The sequence below is a fragment of the Acomys minous genome (genome assembly GCF_964271855.1).
Source record: "Acomys minous genome assembly, chromosome: 8".
NCBI lineage: Eukaryota > Metazoa > Chordata > Mammalia > Rodentia > Muridae > Acomys > Acomys minous.
Window position 1 is genome coordinate 107042463 of NC_140489.1, and position 23105 is coordinate 107065567.

The 23105-nt window shown below is 37.2% G+C and overlaps 1 protein-coding gene across 10 annotated transcripts in view; it reads left to right on the forward strand.

Annotated features, from left to right (window-relative positions):
* Positions 1 to 23105, forward strand: part of BIRC6 (baculoviral IAP repeat containing 6) — a 182042-nt gene that overhangs the window by 62123 nt on the left and 96814 nt on the right. For 4 of the 10 annotated variants that reach the window (XR_014781399.1, XM_084793779.1, XM_084793781.1 and 1 more), the window contains exons 12-28: positions 462 to 622; positions 1604 to 1735; positions 2198 to 2329; positions 3864 to 4042; positions 5734 to 5867; positions 6515 to 6676; positions 6769 to 6900; positions 7406 to 7503; positions 10057 to 10204; positions 11769 to 11902; positions 12666 to 12812; positions 17043 to 17230; positions 17967 to 18290; positions 18692 to 18791; positions 21011 to 21225; positions 21358 to 21566; positions 21986 to 22332. Coding sequence is in view for 9 of the 10 variants with exons in the window: in XM_084793779.1 (XP_084649905.1) it covers positions 462 to 622; positions 1604 to 1735; positions 2198 to 2329; positions 3864 to 4042; positions 5734 to 5867; positions 6515 to 6676; positions 6769 to 6900; positions 7406 to 7503; positions 10057 to 10204; positions 11769 to 11902; positions 12666 to 12812; positions 17043 to 17230; positions 17967 to 18290; positions 18692 to 18791; positions 21011 to 21225; positions 21358 to 21566; positions 21986 to 22332 (2942 nt within the window). In the remaining variant the exon portion in view is untranslated. The remainder of the gene's footprint in view (positions 1 to 461; positions 623 to 1603; positions 1736 to 2197; positions 2330 to 3863; positions 4043 to 5733; positions 5868 to 6514; positions 6677 to 6768; positions 6901 to 7405; positions 7504 to 10056; positions 10205 to 11768; positions 11903 to 12665; positions 12813 to 17042; positions 17231 to 17966; positions 18291 to 18691; positions 18792 to 21010; positions 21226 to 21357; positions 21567 to 21985; positions 22333 to 23105) is intronic. The other 6 variants (XM_084793785.1, XM_084793780.1, XM_084793786.1 and 3 more) reach the window with 6 other exon arrangements.

Genomic DNA, 23105 nt, shown 5'->3' on the forward strand with positions numbered 1-23105 from the left:
GGAGTCTGGATATAAAATAAATAAATAAATAAATAAATAAATAAATAAATAAATAAAATTTTTGAGACAAGATTTCTCTGTGTAGCCTTGGCTGTCCTGGACTCACTTTGTAGACCAGGCTGCCTCAAACTCACAGAGATCTGCCTGCCTTTGCCTCCCTGAGTGCTGGGATTGCAGGGGTGTGCCATTGCCTGTATCCCTTACCTCCTTTTTAAGGATGTGGTGTTTTTGTATCTCAGTTTTGTCTAGAACTCTTTGCATCCCAGTGTGGCAGCTGGTTCCTCCTGTTTCCCCATCATGCGTTCTGTGTTAATAGGTGTGCGCCACCACACCCTGGTTGAGCAACATTAGTATTGGTTGGAATATGCGAAGAAGTAGAAAAGGTGATGTGATGCCAATGATACTACTATATATGAAGGAAGAGTTGTGCTTTACTGAGTGTTTTTCACCTTGTCTGACAGCAACAGCTGGGATGAGCATGTATTTGAATTGGTTCTACCTAAAGCCTGTATGGTTGGACATGTGGACTTCAAATTTGTTCTGAACTCGAACATCACCAGTGTCCCCCAGATACAAGTGACACTGCTGAAGAACAAAGCTCCAGGCCTAGGGAAAGCCAATGGTGAGAGGGGTCAGAATTATTATTGGGGAACCTTGTCTGGTGGCTGGTGTCTTTACAAGAGCTAATTGTCAGCTTGACTGTGTTTCTGGGAACTCTTCTGCTTCCCAGAGCTGTTTGTCTTTTTTTTCTTTTTTCTTTTCTAAATCACTTAGAGTCAGAGTCATCTAAAGGACATTTTGGATTTTTCCAGTAACTCAGTAATTTGGCAAATTGATGATGGTGAAGAGTTTAATCATGTCTTTTGTCATGTGACATTAGTTCCACTTCTGTGACTGCTAGTTTTATTCTTTGTCTTTCTAAAGGAAGACTTGATGGCAAGAAAAACTGTTTTGGAAATTATTATTTGAAAGTAATCGATCATGATAGCCTTTTACATAATGCTAGAAATAATAACCAATTTTTCATGTGTTTACCATATTAGGAGCTAGATATTACTTCTTAGAGTTTGTTTTTCTTTTCTTTTTTTCATTTCTCTTCCTTTTTTCTTTAAAAATTCATTTTAAAAATTGAGAATAAATTCAGTGTAAAACGGCAACATTCTAGTCTGAAAATGTTCCTTTACCAGAATGTGTGTGTGTGTGTGTGTGTGTGTGTGTGTGTGTGTGTGTGTGTGTGTTTGCATACATATGTTAGGTGTGTGTGTTTGTCTGTGTATCTGTGTATTCTCTTGACATTTTCATTTAATGACTCTAGGATTTAGGCAGTTGGCATTTTTAATGCTTTGTAGGTATTTGTACTGTGCAGCTTAGGAAAGAACGTTCAATTAATTGCCAACAAGTTGCATCTTTAGGCAGTTATTACCATTTGTAGAGGGGAAAGTATATAAAACAACTGAGTTTAATTTTCTCCTTGACAACTATAGTATAGCATCTATGGTGAAAATGATAGTAGTTCCCTGTTTAGAAGAAGGGTTTAGATTTATAGGCACAAAACTTATTGCTACTAAGCGAAATTAAGTTTACTAATATTTTTATCCTCTAGAAACAGCAGTAGATAGGCAGATCACCTTTCCTTTGTCTCCAGCTCTTAACATTGACGTGGAACAAAATGGGAGCCCGTCCCTGGTTGATTTGAATGAAGAAATGCAGCACATGGATGTAGAGGAGCCACAGTGTGAGTCCAACCGCAGAGCTCTTGTCTCTGGCAGTCAGAGCACAGTGATCTAATGCATCCTATTCAGAAAGACTTCCTTGTGGCTTGCAAAATCTCGGTTTTAAGAGTATGATTAAAAAAAGTAACCTTTAATTACTCTGCTTTGGCAATGTGCTGTAACTTTCAGCTTACGTTTGCAAATGTAGCTGCACTAATACTTGCATAGTCTTTAATGCCTTACGATTTGAAATTAAGTTGTGATTCTATAGATCCTTTCTTGAAAATCAAGGTGAAATATCAAGTGAGAGTAAAAAACAATACATAACATAGATAATTGATTATAATTCTAGCATGGTGATGATTTGTTTGAACACATTCTATGTATTGTATTTGTGTAGTGATAAAACATGTAAATGGGATGGATATATCTTTTGTGGATTTTCAGTAATACACTGAAAGAAAAATATGTATTTTTCTTTTTAGGTCTTAGGTTATGCCCATTTTTAGAGGATCATAAAGAAGACATTCTGTGTGGCCCAGTATGGCTTGCTAGTGGTCTTGATCTGTCAGGTCACGCTGGAATGTTGACATTGACAAGCCCCAAACTTGTTAAAGGTGAAGTAACTTATTTTATAAAAGCAGAATAAATAATACCAGTATAATATAAAAAATGCTTTGAAAATTGATCATACACACAAAAATGATGTTTTGTTTGGAACTTCCATTAGAATTTCCAGCAGCTTCCTATGTCTGGTTATCACTCACAGTAAGTGACTCTAGGTGTTTGAGGTTGTTGTGTCTCTGAGATAGGGCCATGTAGGTTCATCACAGTTCTGTGCCTTAGGACATTTCAGGTTAATGTAGGGTTCAGCACCATGCAGTGGGTGCTTTTGAAACATAAACCCCTAGGTAAAGGTAAGTTCTGTATGTACAAGTCCCATTGTACCTAAGGACTGTTTGCCATTTTTTCATTAAAGATTTGAGATTCTAGACGGGCACAGTGACGCAGGCCCATACTTGGGAGGCAGAGGCAGGTGTATCTCTTGAGTTTTGAGGCCAATCTACAATGTGAGTCTAGGACAGCCAAGGCTACACAGAGAAACTGCAGCTCAAAACAGATAAACAACCAAATCAAAATAAAACAAAACAAAGGAAAAAAAAAGATTTGAGATTCTATGATGTATTTGGATTCATTTTGGGAAGTAGTGGTACTTAAAACCAAATCTATATAAATTAGCTTTGTAATGAAAAAAAAAAATCCTTATATAAAACGGAAATGTGTCACATGACATTTCTCAGGAAACAGTGTTCAGCTTTTTGTTGTTGTTTTTCTTAGCAAATTTCTCCCATGACTTTTGGGTGGCGGCGGCGGCGGCGGCGGGGAGCAGGGAAGAGACAGGGTCTCTACATAGCCCTGGTATTCATTATGTAATCCAGGCTGGCCTGGAACTTTGAGATCCAGCTGCCTCCACCTCCTGAGTGCTAGGATTAAAGCTATGTCCCACCACATCTGGTCCTCATGATCTTTAAAATGATGGAAGCAGTGATTGCAGAATTCTAATGGAAGAGTAAAGTAAGAGTTGTGTCAAAGAAAAGTTTGAAACAGAAATGAGATGGAGAGTGACATCAGATCCTGGTAGACTGGTATATCAGTTAAGGAGAGTGGAGCAGCACTGGAGCTCCTGGGGTAGGAAGAACAAGTGTAGTGTAGTTCAACACTAGAGCCTGGCGGGGATGGAGAGAACAGCACGTAGTTTTTGCAGCTACTAAAAGATTTAGTACCTGCTGCAGCAGTAGTCTGATAGTTTTGTTAGTTAGGTATATTTATTTGAAGATATTTTTGCAATGTATTTTACATTATAGATGGGATCTGTGATCTCAGTTTAGTTATAACACACTAGAGTTAATAATGTTACTGGAAGAGATATATCCAATGATTTCTTTAGTCTCAATTTTCTGAGACTCTTAGAAAGCTTTTTGCTTTTTTTTTTTCCTATCACACCAAAGATGTCCCATTATATAATGAGTATCAATTGGGATTTCTGGCCTTTTTAATTTTTCTTTTGTGGAGTTAGTCCTTTCACTTGCTCCATTCGGATAAGAAAGTTGACTCTTTTGGCATAAGTTACTCATCTCTTCACTCCTCCAGGTATGGCAGGAGGGAAGTACCGGTCATTTTTAATACACGTCAAAGCAGTGAATGAAAGAGGAGCAGATGAGACGTGCGGCAGTGGCCTGCGGCCTGTGGTGAGACTTCCGTCTCTGAAACACCAGGGTCACAAGGGCTACTCACTTGCTTCTCTCTTGGCAAAGGTTGCAGCAGGCAAGGTATGGACTTGATTTTGAACAGGACTTGACTGTGGCTTAGGTTTGTTTGAAGATGTGCTTCTCTTGGTTGATAGGTTGTTTGCTGCTTAGTCTATTTCTAATTTTTCTTTGAAGTTGTTTCAGAGTAAATATAATTATAATTAAGAGAACATTTTTAGTTAACTTTGGATAAATAATTAGCTTTTATAAACTGGGTTCAATAGGGAGTAATTTTAGAAGGTACTTCCCTTTAAACTCAGGACTTTTTTGTTCTTATGGCAACCCCTTCCACCAGCAAGCAAGTTGAAAATCAGTTAACAACAACTAACAGTGAGTCCCAGGACAGGTAGGGCTACACAAAGAAACCCTGTCTTGAAAAGCCAGAAACAAACAAACAAACAAACAAACAAACAAACCAAAAAAAAAAAAGCCCTAACCCTAGGGAGTCAGATATCCTGTGATATGCTATCTCTGCTCTCTGCCAGAAGAGAGTGTAAGCATCCTCAAGGTTCCCAAAGTTTCAGGGAGCCTGGAGTTGTCATTTTGGGAGGACCCTTCGGGGTTCTGCCTGGTTGTCCATCTTAGTGACTAGTGGGGCTTGGCCATTTTGTTTTGAGAACATGATACTTCAGTGGCACACAAGGCCTCTTGGACTATATCTCAGCTTTGCTCTGTTGGCCTTGGGCAACTGCTTCAGCTTCATCTTGTTCCTTCCAAAGAGAACCAGATCTCATTGTCACTGTTTTTGGTTTGAATCTGTCAACCAGGACCTTGGGATTCTCCTCATTATAGTTGGGGTCCACCTCAAAATGTTTTTGTTTTGTTTTTTGTTTTTTTAGTGCCTGGTGCTGCTTACAGGTGAACCCAGGGTGTTCATCTCAGTTGTCTCCATTGGAGTTGCTTCCATCTTGGCTGCAACTCACTTGAGTTCAGTTTGTCAGTTTTCAATGGTTAATTTTCTACAGGCGTGCAACTTCTTCATACTTGTTTAAGTATAGATTTTTCTGAACTTGGGTTTATTTCTTTATCATTTTTTTCTTTTTGTTGTTGTTGTTGTTTTGTTTTTGAGACAGGGTTTCTCTGTGTAGCCTTGGCTGTCTTGGACTTCCTTTGTAGACTAGGCTGGCCTTGAACTCACAGTGAACCACCAGCCTCTGCCTCCTCATTATTATTCTTAAGAAACACTAGCAGCAGTATCAGTAGAACCCCATCACCTTGTATTTCCATTGGTCATCCAGTTTTTCAATGAGTTTATCAGAGTTAATCCTCAAAGCAATTCTGAGTTAGGTTAAGTAGGAGATGGTAGGCCATGCAGAGGCCATTTGTTAGAATTCTGTAGCTGTGGATTGGACTCAGAATTTTAGCTGTATAATTTTTAATTGTTGAGCTTTCAAAATCTTGACTATGTTTTTCCTGCCCAGCACTTGGGAGGCAGAGGCAGATGGATCACTGTGAGTTTGAGGCCAGCCTGGTCTACAAAGTGAGTCCAAAACAGCCAAGGCTGCATAGAGAAACCCTGTCTTGGGAAAAACAAAACAAAACAAAACAAAATAACAACAACATCAACAACAAAAACCCAACCAAAATGTGGTTGAAAAGTAGGCATTAACCATTTGAATCTGAAACTTATTTTTCGATATTTGGAATCTTATCTTTTATTTTATATTTTTAGTTTCTTTTTTTTCTTAAATTGTTGTTGTTAAATTATTTAGGAAAAATCATCTAATGTTAAAAATGAAAATGCAGGAGGTACTCGTAAATCTGAAAATCTTCGGGGTTGTGACTTACTTCAAGAGGTCTCTGTCACCATTCGGAGATTTAAGAAAACGTCAGTTCCTAAGGAAAGGTAATCACATTTCATTAGTTTGCTGTTCTTTTTCCTGTTTATTGTTTTGAAATAGGTCTCAGATACTTCTAGGCTGATATTGAATTGATTCTCCTGCTTCCAACTCCTATATTCTAGTATTTAAGGCGTGCCTTGCTACATATGGCAATTCTGCTACATTATAGTAAAAGTATAAATAAACATGATTGAACTTCTTTTACCTGGTAGTATTTGCTTTGTCTTTTTTTTTTTTTTTTTAAATATATTACAGTAGCTCAGGATATTACTAACTCCCTTGACTGTTGTATCCCTGGTCTTTATATAGTACTTTCTGTATAGGTTGAATGACTTGGTGAGAAGTATAAGAAGCATGATTTAAGGACACAGTATTGTAAACTTGTTTCCTTTAAAGCAGAATACAGATTCTGTACCCAAGTAAGAAGCTGTAGGCATTTTCATCCTTTCTCTATGCTCCTCCTTTGCATTGTTAGGGCCTTAAACATGCTGGTAAGTCCTCTAATACTGCAATACATCCCAGCTCTGAAAACTTTATTTTTGATATTATTTTAGATGAAACACTATATAACCCTCCATGTTACATAGCAGTGGTCTGCCCTCTTTTCACTTGTGTAAATACATTGTAATGGATTTATAATTTTACTTTTTAGAGTTCAGCGTTGTGCCATGTTACAGTTTTCAGAATTCCATGAGAAGCTTCTTAACACTCTTTGTAGAAGATCAGATGACACACAGGTCACAGAACACGCTCAGAGTCTTGTGTTGGATGCTCTCTGCTGGTTAGCTGGAGTTCATTCAAATGGACCTGGCAGGTTAATAATTAAAATTTTGCTTTCCGTAATGATTGTCTTTTGGTTATTAGGATTCAGAGTCCAAAATGAGTCTGTTTGCTCTTATTTTGCAGCTCAAAGGAAGGAAATGAGTGCCTACTTTCAAAAACACGAAAATGTCTTTCAGACATTGTACGTGTTTGCTTCTTTGAGGCAGGACGAAGTATAGCCCATAAATGTGCCCGATTTCTAGCCTTGTGCATTAGGTTGGTGTGTTTTTATTTGAAAGCGTTCTTTGTATTGTACCTGCGATTTGTTGCTCATACCGTGTCTATAATGGGATTTGATTCTCACTAAGTGCATGAGTAGCTTTTCAACAGTTGATGACTGTTAGGTCCTAAAGAAGAATCTGGGGCTCTCAGGGTAACATGCAATGTTAGGTAAATCTGCTGTGCTTGCTTACTCTGTGAGAATTAATTAATTCTTACTGCTGGATTGTCCACTGCCTTACTCTTGCTATTTAACCATCTTGCTGAGTCTTCTATCATTATGCAGCTGTAGAGCCTGACACTTAGCCATCAAGAAAGTATTTAGATGAATGGCATCTGCTTATTAGCTCTTCTTAGTAATGGCAGTGGTCTAACCTGGGAGAAAACTCTTAGTGCCTTGGCTTTTTAAAATTTTTCTAAAGTACTATGCCAAGTTTAAGGTTGAATTTACATAATAAAAAATGTCTTTAAATTCTTTATTTCTTAATAAACAATTTTCCAGTAATGGCAAATGCGACCCCTGTCAGCCTGGATTTGGATCAGTTCTGTTGAAGGCTTTACTTGAAAATATGTGCTTTTTACCAGCAGCAGCAACTGGTGGTATGTAAAATTACTTTAATAACAAGCGTTTTATAGTTATCTTGTTCCTATTCTATGGTTTTCTGTAGTTTCTCTGGGTTATTAAATTTTTTGTTACTGGGTATGTTTGTGTGTAGGTGTACCTTTTTGGGCAGGTACATTTGGGGGGTCATCAGAGAATCTTAGGTATAATTTCTCAAAAATGTTGTCCAGTGCCTCACAGTGGTTTGAGGCAGTGGTACACACCTTTAATCCCAGCACTTGGCAGACAGAACCAGGCAGATCTCTGAGTTCTAGGCCAGCCTAAAATAGAGTGAGTTCTAGGGCAACCGAGGCTACACAGAGAGAAACCCTGTCTCAGGGGTAAAATGTCATCCATCTTACTCTTTAAAAACAAAACAAAACTTTTTATTTGTTCTTTGTGAATTTCACATCATGCATACCAATCCCACTTATTTCCTCCCACCTGCCCTTTGCCCTTACAAACCCTCTGCCCCTCAGAAGAAAAAGAAGATGATCGCCATCACTCTTTCTTTTTGGAAGCTGTAGGGTATCACAGTATGTCTCACAGTATTACTCTTTTTATTTTTGTTTTTATTTTTTTCCGAGACAGGGTTTTTGTGTGCATCCCTGGCTATCCTGGACTTTATTTTGTAGACCAGGCTTGTTTTGAACTCAGAGAGGTCCGTCTGCCACCACACCTGGGCACAGTATTACCCTTTTGTGTACACATCTTTGCTTGAAAATGTTCATTGCAATGAGTCAGTCTGGTTCGAGTCCCTTAAAGGCCCTGTGAAGATTTTTATAGAAATGCTTCTCAGAAATAATTATAGTTACTAAACAGGAATTTTCAAAGCTCTCCCCTCTAATAGTACATATATAAGGTGATAAGACTTTTGTATATGTTCTTTTGCTATTACTGTGAAGGAATACAGATTTAGCCTTTAAATTGTGTGTCTGTGTTGGTAGAGGTACATCTGTTTTTATTTTACGTGAGCATATATTTCGTATGCAGTGTCGTAGGAGGCCAGGAAGGAGCATCAGATCCTCTGGAGCTAGAGTCATGGGATTGTGAGCTGCCATAAAGATACTAGGAGCCAAGCCTAGGTTCTGCGTAAGAGAAACCAGTGTTCTTAACTAGTGAGCTGTCTCTACCGTCTAATGTGTTTTATAGGCATTTCTCACAGTTCTAGTCTATGTATTCATTTATTTGTTTCTCTAAATTTGAGACAGAGTCTCACGTAGCTTAGGCTTTCTTTGACCTTAAACTTACAGTCTTGCTGATCCTGTTTCTCAGGTGAAAGAAAGAATTACAGGAATTCCTAAACTGCAACTTTTTAATACAATTCCTTGTGTTGTGGTGACCCCCAGCCATAAAATCCTTTCATTACTACTTCAGAACTACAATTTTTGCTACTGTTTTGAATCATAATCTAAATATCTGATAAGCAGGATTTCTAATATGCAACCCTCAAAGGGATTGCTCCCTGCAGATTGAGAGCCACTGATACAGAGTATAGCATTTTACATTCTTTTGCTCATCGCAGTAACCTCTGATCTCTCACAGTTTCTTATGGATTGTTTTTAGTGGTCGGTTGCTGATGTTCTGGCATGTACTTAGTACTAAAATATCTTTGCTAAGTCATCTAATGTGCTGGGGTCCGCTTCCTCATGCTGTATAGGTTATACCCGACTGACATTTTAGAGTGCTGTTCCGTTCATTTGCAGTGTGTACTGCTTGAAGCTCACAGCCATCAAGTTTAAGTATTCGGAGTGATTTTGTATAGAGGAGCAGTATTTTAAGAAGGTTGATTTAACACTTTTAGCCTCTGCTTTTGTGGCTATTCACAAGTACTTTCCTTACCATTAGTATACCGTTTGCTTGTTTGTTAGACAGTGCCTCTATGTGGCCACAGCTATTCCAGAACTTGTTGTATAGACCAGGCTGGTCCTGAAATTTGCCTGCCTTTGCCTTCTGAGTGCTAGGATTAACGGCGTGTTTCATTATGCCTTGCACATTGTTAGACTCTGGTTTTTTGAGACAGGATTTCTCTGTGTGGCCTTGGCTTGCTCTGTAGACCAGCCTATTTTTGAGTTTGCTTCTGCCTCCTGACTGGGATCAAAGGATGCACGCATCACCACACCTGACTTGATACACTTTTTAACATCAAGTTTGATTAATATATCTCCCAAAAAATGTTATATATTCCTTAGGAAAATATTTCTGTATTTGTGGATGGTAGAGCATGCGTGCTACAGTGAACATGTAGGGGTCAAGATAATGTACAATGTTGGTCCTGGGAACTGAACTCACTTTGTCATGCTTGCTGACAAGTGCTCATTCCTGCTATGTTGTTTTACCAGCCCTGGAATTCTTAGTTTAAGTGTCCTTCTCAGGATGATGTTTATATTATTAGTGTCCTAGAACTCTTATTCTTCCTAAATTGTTAAAGATTATCTTTCCACAATAAGGAAGTACCTTTCTAGTAAAAGTAGCTGAATTTATAAATATTTAACTGAAGTTTTTGTATGCTAGAGATGAAGGAGAAAAAGGCATGGCTTTGTTCTTTCTAGGGTCTGTCTATTGGTATTTTGTACTGCTGAATTATGTTAAGGATGAAGACTTGGCTGGATGCAGTACGGCTTGTGCAGCTTTACTCACTGCTGTGTCCAGACAGTTGCAGGACAGGCTGACACCACTGGAGGCTCTACTGCAAACAAGGTATGTTTAACATCTTAAAGTATGAACAGCGGGCACAGAACTCTTCATTGCTTGGTGTGCCTAAAACAATGTATTACCTTAAAAATGATATTCAATTTGTACTAAACATTCTTCTTAATGTGATTAGTCTAAGGTCCCCTTTCCCATGTTTTTTTCAGGAACTATTCCCTTCAGCTATTAGTGGCATTCTGTATTTATTCAGAGAGCTAATTATAGTTTTTTATTTTGTGTTTATATGTTTTTTCCTGCAAAATGTCTTTTTACCACATGCACAGTGCTTGTAAAGGCTAGAAAAATGTGTTAGATTCCCTGGAACTGGAGTTATAGGTAGTGAGCTTCCTTTTGGTTCCTGGGCATTGATTCCATGTCCTCTGGAAGTACTGTGAGTTCTTTTAACTGTTGAGGTACTCTTCTGACCCTAAGTGTATTTAACATTTAAAGATACATTGCTTACTTAATGCAAGAGATATTTGATGTTATTTGTTAGTGGCATAACTTTATATGTATAACAATGTAACTCACTTGTTACTTTCACCTGAAATTCTTTTGTTTACCAGTTGGATTTTTAAAAAAAGATTTATTTATCATATACACAGTGATTTACCTGTATGTACATCAGAAGAGGGCCTCAGATCTTATTATAGATGGTTATGAGCCACTGTGTGGTTGCTGGGAATTGAACTCAGGACCTTTGGAAGAGCAGCCAGGGCTCTTAATCTCTGAGCCATCTCTCCAGCCTCCTACCAGTTGGATTGTAAAAATCTTAACCTAGTGAAACACTAAAAGATTAGATTAAGATTTTTTTTTTTTGGTCTTCTGCTTTCTTTCTACCTCGGAACAGGTTTTCTCTGTGTACACCAGGCTAGCCTGGAAACTCAAGAGATTGGCTTGCCCCCCTCAGTGCTGGGATAAAAGGTGTGTGTCACCATGCCTGGCTGATCTGAAGCCTTAAATTTTTTTTCTTTTAGATTTTATTTTGTTTTACATGTATGGGTGTTTTGCCTGCATGTACATGTATGCACTGCGTGCATAATTGGTACTCATGGTTGCCAGAAGTTGTGGCAGAGAACCTGGACCTGGAGTTAGGAACGGTTAAGAACCATCATGTGGTGCTAGTATACTGCAACAGCAGCAAGTGCTCTGAACCACTAAGCTGTCTTTCCAGCCCCTGGTCTTCAGCTCTTAAAGTTGGGCATTCCTTTATTTAGAGCACTGCATTTCTGATATGTTTAATTATAAATCCTGATTTTGATGAAGTTTTCCTTAAAGTGCTTATTCTCAGTATTGTCACTGTAGTGATAGAGTGGGGAAAAAAGAGTGCTTATTTTTTGTTCGATTTGGTTTCTCCCTCCCACACCTCATGACAGTCTTGCTGCATTGGCCGCCAGCCTATTTGAATCATTTTTATTGACTCTGCACAGCATTTTGGAATGTAGTTTTCTCTGGTGTTCAGTAAATTTGGTGCCCTTTTTTATTTATCAAACTGCTTTGGAAACTAAATGGGTAATTTTTTAAATAAAATGGCTGCGAAGTAAGTTATTTAATACACTATTTAATTTCTCAGATACGGATTATACAGCTCCCCATTTGATCCAGTCCTTTTTGACTTGGAGATGAGTGGTTCTTCTTGTAGAAACGTATACAATAGCAACATTGGTGTCCAGTCAGATGAAATTGACTTATCGGATGTTCTTTCAGGTACTGACTTCTTTTAGTAAGTGAACAAAACACAAATAGTTCCATATTCATACTCAGTTCATCTTTTTAAACGTTATATACTAAGTTTAAGTTACCATCTCTCTTTATTGTAGCTACTCACACTTTTGTCTTCAGAGCAGTAAAGTTTTTTGGTTTTTTGGTTTTTTTTAAGAACTTAATCATAATTTCTATGAAAATGTTAAAACCATTTGATTTAATAGTTCAATTTCTTTGTCCTTTCTCAAAAACAAAAAACTCTACGAGGAATACAGGTTGAGTATTTTGAGTTGAAAATCCAAAATCGGAAATGTTTGACTATCATGGTAGTGGTCAAAAAGTTTCAGAATTTCTGGTATTTCAGAATTGCAGTGTACAGATCCTTTATTGTGAAGTATTCATGTATTCAAATTAAAAAGCGGTTTTCAAAATTAAAATAAGTCATGATCCAATTGAATTTTTTTTGCATTCAATAAATCCTAATTATTGCAATTCAGTGTGGTTTTACTGCTCAAAAGATTTAATTTGACACATGCTGTTTGTTTCTTATTACTGTGAATGCCTACCAATTTGTTTTCATTCGGCTCTGCTTTTATATGAAGGAAGCTAGTTTTTCTGCTGATGTTCTTTTTTAAGGTGCCCTTTGTTAAAGTAGTGTATGAGATTGTATATTTTATGCTAATTAAGTTGGGCATAATTGTCACGATTATTGCTACTTCATACCTTTTCTAGATTATCTTTTCATGCAATTTTTTTTCTGCACTAGGAAATGGAAAAGTCAGTAGTTGCACAGCTGCTGAAGGAAGTTTCACATCTCTCACTGGACTTTTAGAAGTTGAACCCCTGCACTTTACTTGCGTGTCAACTAGTGATGGAACCAGAATAGAAAGGGATGATGCAAGTACGTTTACTGGTATATACCTTCTTTTATTACATTTTTTGTGCAATAATATAAAAATGATATGGAGTATTTAAATTCAAGAATATAATATATATGTAAAATTTACATCTCTTTTACACTGTTAGTAGAAGGCCTGTGCCGGAGGGTCTGTGTGTGGAGGGATAGTATGAGTAGTTTTCTATTCAGGTTCATGTTTCTTCCCTGTTACCGAGTAAGGCACTCCCTTAAATCCTTTTATTTTCATGTATATGAGTTTTTAACAGTTTATTATGGGAAATATCAACCAGAGTGAAAACAGAAGGAAGAGTAAGGTAGGCTACATCTTCCCATAACTATCTTCAACCATTAGATGATGGCCAGTTGTGTTTATGATTTTGATATCCTAATGCTACCTGTTACTCTTAAACTTAGTAGTCGTTTTGGTTGGGTTTTACCTGCCTATAATCTGTGGAATACTGAATCCAGCCTGGACTTTATAACAAGAGTCTGTTTTAGTAAGGGACTGCAAGTGTTGAAGTGATGAAATAGGATACATTAGGGAATGTGCTAGTATTGATTAGATAAACAGTTTGACCTAATAAGTATGTAAGTTGTGCAAATGTTTATCATTTAAATTTTTTTCTCCGCCCTTCCCTTACATTATATGATTAATGTATGTTTATAGTTCTAATTTGACACAAAGATTTAAACATTTTATTGTTAAGAATATTTTGTATTTTGGCCTGAGTTTGTATTTCCTTTGTAGAAGGACTTGAATAGTATCTTGAAATGATTTTACTGGGAAGCTTACTCAAGCAGGTGACATTTCAACCTCTTCATTAAGTTAACAGGCCAAGGGGAAGCTCTGTGGGAGAGCACTTGCCAAGTGTGCTCAAGAATCTGGATTAAGCCGGGCGTTGTGGTGCGCACCTGTAATCCCAGCACTGTAGGAGGCAGAGGCAGGCTGATCTCTGTTAGTTGGAGGTCAGCCTGGTCTACCAAGTGAGTCCAGGACAGCCACGACTGTACAGAGAAATTTTGTCTTGAAAGGACAAAAGAAATTAACAAATAAACCTGGAGAGATGGCTCAGAGGTTAAGAGCACTGCTTGCTTTCCCAAAGGTCCTGAGTTCAATTCTCAGCAACTACATGGTGGCTTACAACCATCTGTAATGAGATCTGGTGCTCTCTTCTGACATGCAGACATATGTGCAGGCAAAACACTGTACACATAAATAAATAAATAAATAAATAAATAAATAAATATATTTTTTAAAAATCTGGATTAAGTCCTAACTGCCAAAGAAACAAATTTTTAAAAAAATCATCCAAACCACAGTTTCCAGGAGAAGGCACAGAAGTTTAGGATTTTGGATTTTGCCTATAGAAGGGATAGAGTTTTTAAAGAATTTTAGTTTATTGTTTTGTACCTTTTCTTTGTGGAAGGAGACACTAAATTTAGTTCATGTGGTGTGAGGATGATACTTGGGATTTAAAATACATATATATGAGTTGAGGTCCTAGAAAGGTCAAAATTGCTCTGTTTTCCTTACACTATAGTAATTTCATAACGTTTACCAAAAACTCTTAACTTAGAAATCATGGTCTTTTCTTAGGACCTGTCATGATATTAGGTATCAATTAAAAAAAATACATTTTTGAGTTAGTAATGATTTGAAGAGGTTAAAAAATAGAAAATTATTGAGACATTTGAAATGGCTCAGGGAGCGTAGGAGGATCCATGTTTTGTTTCTAGCCCCTATCTGGATGTCTCACAGCTTTATAAAGTTCTGGGGGATCTGACACTTTCATTTAGTTTTCATTGGCATTAGAAATACATGTGGTAGATGTATTCAAATATAAAGGCAAAAGTACATATAAAAATACAGCTCTAAAAATTTAATGATCAAATATTGTCTGAAAAACTATTCTTTGTATCGCTGGTTCATTCCCATGTGTGAAGCGTCAGCAAAACAGCATCTCTTTCTCCCCATGAGTAGTCTGTGCATGTTTATTTTTTACAAATACAGCTTTTGATAAACATTGCTAAGTTACCCGAAGTTCGCCATTTTCAGGCTAGATTTATGAGTAACTTTACTTCCTCACTTTCATTATTTATAAATGAGATAATAACAATATTTCACACACATAATAATATACTAGCAACTAATATTCTGCTTAATCAACACTATCGTTTTGAAGAGTTAATGAGTTTGTATAAGTTGCGTGTTTATAGTGGCTCTGCTTCTGAACTCAGTTCTACCAATGTGAGCTTTGCTACTCTGTGTCATGCATGGCATTTGCCTCATATGGTTAATTATATGCTAAGTGTGGAAATTTAGTAAGACTAACATTTAGGTGCTGGGATTTGGGAGGCAGAGGAGAGACAAGTGGGTCTCTGAGTTCAAAGCTAGCATATTCTACAGAGGGAATTCTATGACTGCCCAGGCTACACAGAAAAACTGCCATAGAGAAACAAAAATAATAAATAGGTAGGTAGATAGAGAAAGAGAGAAAGAAAGAAAGAAAGAAAGAAAGAAAGAAAGAAAGAAAGAAAGAAAGCCCTGCCTTGGAAAACCAAAATAGATGATTAGATAGATAGATGATAGACAGACAGACAGATGGGTAGATAAGCCCTGCCTTGGAAAACCAAGATGAATGGTTGGTTGGTTGGATGGATGGATGGATGGATGGATGGATAGATAGATAGATGGATAGAAAGAAAGGAACGAAGGAAGAAAACCCTGCTTGAAAACTAAAATAGATGGATATACAGATAGATGATAGACAGGCAGAAGAATGTCATTTAGTAATGTGTACAAAGTGTGCTGTTGTTACATTAGTTACCCTTCCCCAACGGAACTTTTTAGTAAAAGCCTGTAACAATACAAATACTAAAATATTAGTACTTTATTTGCCTGGCCTTTTATGCTGATATACTAGAATAAATTATGAATTTAAGTTTTGTATCAAAATTTAAAAGTATTTTGTAAATATTAAGTGGAAAAGTGTTCATTTATAATGTATTCCTGAATTACATTATAATTTCATTGAAAAGTGAAATTTTGCTTTTACTGGTGAGAATGTTCATGAATAAGCACTTTGGGCTAGATTTGAATATGTGTAGGACATACTCCATTTGATGCTTTAGTAAGCTTGGGGAGAAAATAAGGCTCTATATGTTTTCTGTAGTTGTTATCTCTGCCTTTTCTGTAGGTTAATATGAGGAGATTAAGGCTTAGTAATTAACAGCACTTTTTGCTCTTCCAAAGGTCCAAGTTTTAGTCTAGTATATGCATATGGTATTTTACAACTGTCTGTAAATTCACTTCTGGGGATTCTTTGGACCTCTGTAGCACCAGGCATACATGTGGTATGCAGATATGCATGCAAAGAAAACACTCATATACATATAAAACAAGAAAATATTAGCCGGGCATGGTAGTGCATGCCTGTATTCCCAGCACTCTGGGAGGCAGAGGCAGGCGAATCTCTGTGAGTTCAAGGCCAGCTTGGTCTACAAAGTGAATCCTGGATGTCCAAGGCTACACAGATAAACTCTGTCCCAGAAAAAAGTTTCCTTTAAGAGAGCAATTAAGCATTTCTATCTTTTTTTCTGTTTAAATAATAGCCTTAAAATTAACGTGATTCTTTTTTTTCTTTTTCTTCTTCTCTTCCTTCTTCTTTTCCTCCTCTTCCTCCTCCTCTTCCTCCTCCTCCTCCTCCTCCTCCTCCTCCTTTTTTTAAGTCAACACCTTGCTGTGTTACCCTGGCTAGCCTGGAACTCAGAGAAATCCATCTGCTCTGAATGATGGGATTAATGGCATATATAGCATGCCCATTAAGTGATGAAGCTTTTTTGATGGCTAAGAGAGAGTGCTCAGTGTTTATATTATATGTGATTATTTGGGTTTTTAAAATCATAAACACATTTCTTCTATACCAGAAATACTTGTGTGCTGAAAAGTAAATAACTGAAAATTTTTGATTTGGGATTTGTTCCAGGACTCCCTCAGAACTTGAGTATCAGTATTGGTATCACTACATTGCAATGTTCATATGTATATGGTGATACTGGTGATTGAACTCGGGTCTCTGTGCCTTTCAGGCAAGTGCTCTGTCACTGCGTGACATCCTACTTTTTTTTTTTTAAGTTGTATACCGATTATAGTTTTAATGTCAAATTTTGTACTTTGACCATGTACCTTTGTGAGCCTTTTTTCATCCTGGTGTTTTTGTTTTGTTTTTCCTTGTCTTATGCCAGTGAGTTCCTTCGGGGTTACTCCTGCAGTAGGTGGACTATCATCTGGGACAGTTGGGGAAGCCTCGACAGCCCTGAGTTCAGCAGCCCAGGTAGCTTTGCAGTCTCTCTCTCATGCAATGGCTTCAGCCGAGCAACAGCTACAGGTGCTGCAAGAGAAACAGCAGCAGCTTTTGAAGCTTCAGCAACAGGTTGGAGACTATTTGGCTCTTTGTTCATGCTGTCTCTAAACTTCAAAAGCTGAAAAGTACTATAAAAATGACCATTATTTTCATAAAGGAAAGTAGGTTGTCCAATCTGAGCTAATCGTTTTTCAACAAAAAATTGAGGTAAAGTCTTTGTGATATGTTTAAATGTATTCAAGTTATATGAATGCATCCTATTTAATATGTGATTGGGAAAAAATGATACTTTTTGTGGAGTCTTGAAGTGAATTGTGTTTTATGTTTAAACACTCTTGAAGATATATCATTTACTATTTTCTGCAATGGAGAATGTAGGACAATATAAAATATAGGACATTAATTTGATTCTAAGTACAGCTAAAATGAATGTGGCTTATTGATTTAATTGCTGATTAAATGCAACCTGTGCAAATTCCCCTTGAGAAATTGTATCAAGTCAATCTACATTGAATCTACTTTTGGTTCATTTTGTTTTGAGCAGAACTTTGTTTCATTATTTACATTTCATTTTTCTGCTTGCTTTTTATTTTTTGAGTACTTTCTAATTCCCTAATATACAAGACATTTTCTTATAGTGGTTTAAGAATTGTTCCTAACAAGGCAGTGCTTCATTTGTTGTTATTTTGTGTCATTAGGATGTAGTTACTTTTCATTTAACTTCATTATACATAATCATTGAGTGTTCCTCACAACATCGGTAGTCAGGATTCTTCTATAGGTGTTACTTTTACTTCTCTTACAGAAGGCAAAGCTGGAAGCCAAGCTGCACCAGACAACAGCAGCAGCAGCTGCAGCAGCATCAGCAGCAGCAGCCGCAGGTCCTGTTCACAATGCTGTACCTTCTAACCCAGTGGCTGCTCCTGGATTTTTCATCCATCCATCTGATGTTATTCCACCCACTCCAAAAACAACACCACTTTTTATGACTCCACCACTCACTCCGCCCAATGAAGCAGTCTCTGTTGTGATTAATGCTGAACTTGCACAGCTTTTTCCAGGCTCGGTCATGGATCCTCCAGCAGTAAATCTTGCTGCACATAACAAAAATTCCAACAAGTCTCGAATGGTAAATGATGTTTTAGTAAAATCTTAACTTGAACATACACTAATATTTTTAAATAAATTCTAGCCTTGGAGGTCAAATGTTTAAAATATTAACAAAGTCAGTGGGGTGTGGTGGTGCACACCTGTAATCCCAGCACTCTTGGAGGCAGAGGCAGGCGGATCTCTGTGAGTTCCAGGCCAGCCTGGTCTATAAAGCAAGTCCAGGACAGGCAAGGCTACACAGAGAAACCCTGTCTCAACAAAACAAAACAAACCCACAAAAAAATTAACATTAATCATTTTGCTTTTATAAAACATTTAAAAATGTATATTAGGAATGGAGACTTGTTAATTTAATGTTATAGTTAGAAGGTTTCTCAGAGCAAGAGTATCAGCATAGGATTATGTTGTTTTCTTTTCTAGAATCCACTTGGTTCTGGTCTGGCCCTTGCAATTTCTCATGCTTCACACTTTCTTCAGCCTCCACCTCACCAGTCCATAATTATAGAGCGAATGCATTCAGGTAATTATTGTATTTCTTAAATTATTTTTCTTGGCTAGTCCTTTGGCTGTTTTATGACTTATTGCAAATAAATCACATTTGCTACCAAGCAAGTACATTCTACCAAGAATAAGAACTTAGAGAGTGTGTAAGTTGTATGGGTTGCTAGCTCCATTGAAATCGTGAGAGTACTCTGTATCTACGTCTTGCCTATAGGAACAGGAATGATACAAGTAGTCTGGTTATATTGTAGTTGCTCAGCTATCATCATACCTGAAATTAGGCTATAAGGCAGTATCCTGAAACTAGGATTGTATCTGGATTTGTATCGGGAAGTATTCTATAAGTCTAAAATTGGGATGAGTGTATGCATACTTACGAATTAATTTTAGCTGCTTTTAACTTTCTAATTCTACTAGCTTTTAGTTCTATACTATAGTAACAGCAAAAATTTGAAATATTCTCATTGGGAAAATGGACATAACTGTATCTGTGCTTTTCATTGTAGGAACAATTGAGTCATACTTGCTTTAGAAAAGAGAATTGAATACTTAGAAAATCTCTGCACATTTGTTTATGAATTGGCAGCAGCATTTGTGCTAATAACATGTAGAAGGAAAATGGGTTGCCCTGCATGCGAATAGTTGTTTATACTGTAGTTTGGTTTGAACCCAAGGACACAATTAAATCATATGAGCCCCATTAGGAGGGGAACCATGCTTTTATTTGTTATTTAGGAAAGTATTGGAAATTGCCTCTTTTTTTAAACATAGTTCTATAACAAGCAGTGCTGTTCTTATACATTTGATTTGTTTTTTTTCTCTCTGCAAAGTGTTAATTGCTAAACTGTCCCTCATACCAATTTAATGAAAAAGAAATGTTATTATTAGTGATTTGGATTTTTTTTCACTAATGGATTGGTTTTTGTTTTGCAAAACAATATCAGCCATACAAATCTGTTCTCAGCTTTTCTAATAGGGTGCTGACCTAGAAAGTCAGTGCTGTATTCATTCTGGGGCAGCCACCTGAATTTTCTTTATCCTCTGGAGACTTGAAGCATTTTTTAAAAAAGTTCTATTTATTTTTCATATGTGTGTGTGCATAAGTTTAAAAATGGACGTGTTTATGTATACTACATGTTACAGGTGTCTGTGGATACCAGGGGAAGTCCAGTCCCATGTAACTAGAGTTACAGGCAGTTGTGACACAGGTGCTTTGAAGTGGACCTGCATTTTGTACAAGAAAAGTACATACTCTTAACTGTTGAGTCATCTGTAGCCTCTCTCATATTTGTTACTAAAATAATTTAAAATTACAATTTAAATGTGTGTGTGTGTGTGTGTGCTTGTGTGCTTGTCTGCTTCCCCTCCTGCCTACTTTTGCACATGGGTGCAGGTTCCCACAGAGGACATACAAGTTGGTTTCCCTGGAGCCAGAGGCAGGCAGCCTGATGTGGGTGCTGGGAGTCAGAGTTGGCTCCTGGAAAAGCAGTATGCGCTCTTACCTGCTGAGTTGCATTTTTTAATTGTAGCATTGATTTGTAATTTCAGCTGTGTTTTACTATACCAACTAAACCCAATATATTAGACTTGCCTCAGAAGTTAACAAAATTTTCCTAAGTGAAGTTAAGTAATACATCATGGTATGTCTGATCTGTGTCATGGTGAAACTAAGGTAAAAATAATCCATGTTTGAATAAAGGATAGTTTGATATTTTATAGGCTTACCTTTTAATGTATTCACTGATTTAGTTGCTAAAGTATAATGTTTGAAACAAATAATGAGGTTTCGTTCTGTAGCTGACTGATTTTATATTAACAATCTTATAAGTTTTCACTTTTGTCTTTCAAAACTCTAGCAGAATTTTGGGCAAGGGAACAAATCTCAAGCCTTGACATACTAAGACATTAGAGAATTTTGTTTGTTTGTTTGTTTGTTTTCGAGACAGGGTTTCTCTTTTTAGCTTTGGCTGTCCTGGACTCCCTTTGTAGACCAGGCTGGCCTCGAACTCACAAAGATCTGCCTGCCTCTGCCTCCCAAGTGCTGGGATTAAAGGCGTGCGCCACCACTCCCGGCGAGAAGTTTTGAAGAAATATTGATAAAGCTACTAATACTTTGCTCCTTCTCTTATTTATAGTTTAATAACTTAATTATTTTTATTTTAAGAGAAATGCTTTAATCTGTTTATGAGTATATAATTTGGTTATTTGATGGGTTTTGTGCTTCTCTTTCCTTTATAGGCGCCAGGAGATTTGTGACCCTGGATTTTGGAAGGCCTATACTGTTGACAGATGTACTGATTCCCACTTGTGGGGACTTGGCCTCCTTATCCATTGACATATGGACATTAGGAGAAGAAGTGGACGGAAGGCGTTTGGTAGTGGCAACTGATATAAGCACTCATTCACTAATTCTTCATGACTTAATACCACCACCTGTGTGCAGATTCATGAAGGTAAAAAACTTCAAGAAAGTAACTATGTTTTCCAGGTTTCTTAGTAATACACCAACATATCTTTCAAAATACGTAGCTCAGATTTTTAAATCTTATCACTTGTATATGCATACTTTCATCTTTTCATTTTAGATAACTGTTATTGGACGTTATGGAAGCACAAATGCCAGAGCAAAAATCCCATTAGGTTTTTACTATGGGCATACGTACATCTTGCCTTGGGAAAGTGAACTGAAGTTGATGCATGATCCTCTTAAAGGTGAAGGAGAATCTGCAAGCCAGCCAGAAATTGACCAGCATTTAGCAATGATGGTTGCTCTGCAAGAAGATATACAGTGCAGGTTAGTGGAAAATCACTCAAATATTTTGCTAAATTATTTCTGCCACAAATGTTTTCTGTATCTACACAGAAAAGAACAAAAAGGAGGATGGGCATGTACTCATAACAGTAGGAGTGAAAGCATGAGAATGTTGTTGGCTAATTGGTATAATTTATTAATATTCAGGAACAATATTTTTTTTTCTTAAGATAGGGTCTCTATTTGTAGCTTTGGGTGGCCTAGAGGTGACTATGTGGACCAAACTGTCTTCCAAGCCCAGATGGCTGCCCACCTTTGGAGTACTGAGGTTAAAGGTGTTTGCCACAGTACCTGGCCCACCAATAATTTTTCATAATAGTTGGGATGTTAAGAGCTGTGCTTTTCACTGTGTATGTGTAAAAGAAGACTGAGGGAATGACTTCAGTTATTTTTACCCATAGATACAACTTAGCCTGTCACCGTCTGGAAGCTCTTCTGCAGAGTATTGACCTTCCTCCTCTCAACAGTGCAAATAATGCACAGTACTTTTTGCGAAAACCAGACAAAGCAGTTGAGGAAGACAGTAGAGTATTTTCTGCTTATCAGGATTGTATTCAGCTACAGCTTCAACTAAATCTGGCTCATAATGCAGTGCAGAGGCTCAAAGTAGCCATAGGTGCAAGTCGGAAGACACTGAGTGAAACATCAGTTCCAGAAGACCTGATTCAGACATCATCTACGGAGCAGTTACGCACCATTGTCAGATACTTACTGGACACATTGCTCAGCCTCCTTCACTCTTCCAATGGTTTGTATTTGACTTAGAGACTTGAAATAATTTAATATTTTTCTGCTGCATATTTTGAGTATATGCTATTACTTTCTGGGATTTTAAAAAATGAATATGTGGTGCTGAGGATTGAATTGATAGTTTATACATGCTAGCCAAGTATTCTTCACTGATCTGTCTAGACATTTTAGTTTGATCCCCTGTTGAATGTACTCATGACATTTCTGAAGACCCACTCATTTATTTTCTTGTTGTTGTTGTCATGCTTTGTATGGAATCTAGGGGCGTGGCACATGGTAAATGGATGCTTTTCTACGCATTGCATCCTCATGCCCTTTATTCTAACGTTTCTTTTCAAGTCTTTGTCTTGGAGGGGCTTTTTAAAGCTAAGGTTTCTCTGTGAAGCCATCCTGTCTTAGAATTCACTTTGTAGACCACGTTGGTCTCAAACTCAGAGATCTACCTACCTCTTATTCTAATGTTTTTAGAATTAATTTTAATTAGTTATTTTTAGGTTTGTTGTATTACTGTGCATCAGTGTTTGAGTGACAAAAGTATTAAGCATTGCATAGAAGTAGAACAGTGAAAGTATGCTGACCTAATAACCTAATACAGGAATGGTGTTTTCTAGCCACGAGCTAGTTTTGAGTTACTCACTTACGTTTATAGTCTCCCTCTTAAGATATGTGATCTTTTTTCATTTATACCTATTTCCATATTCACTTGTAAGGGAATTTGATAAATCTGACCATAGAAATAAGAGATACAATATATATGCTTCCTTCTCCTCC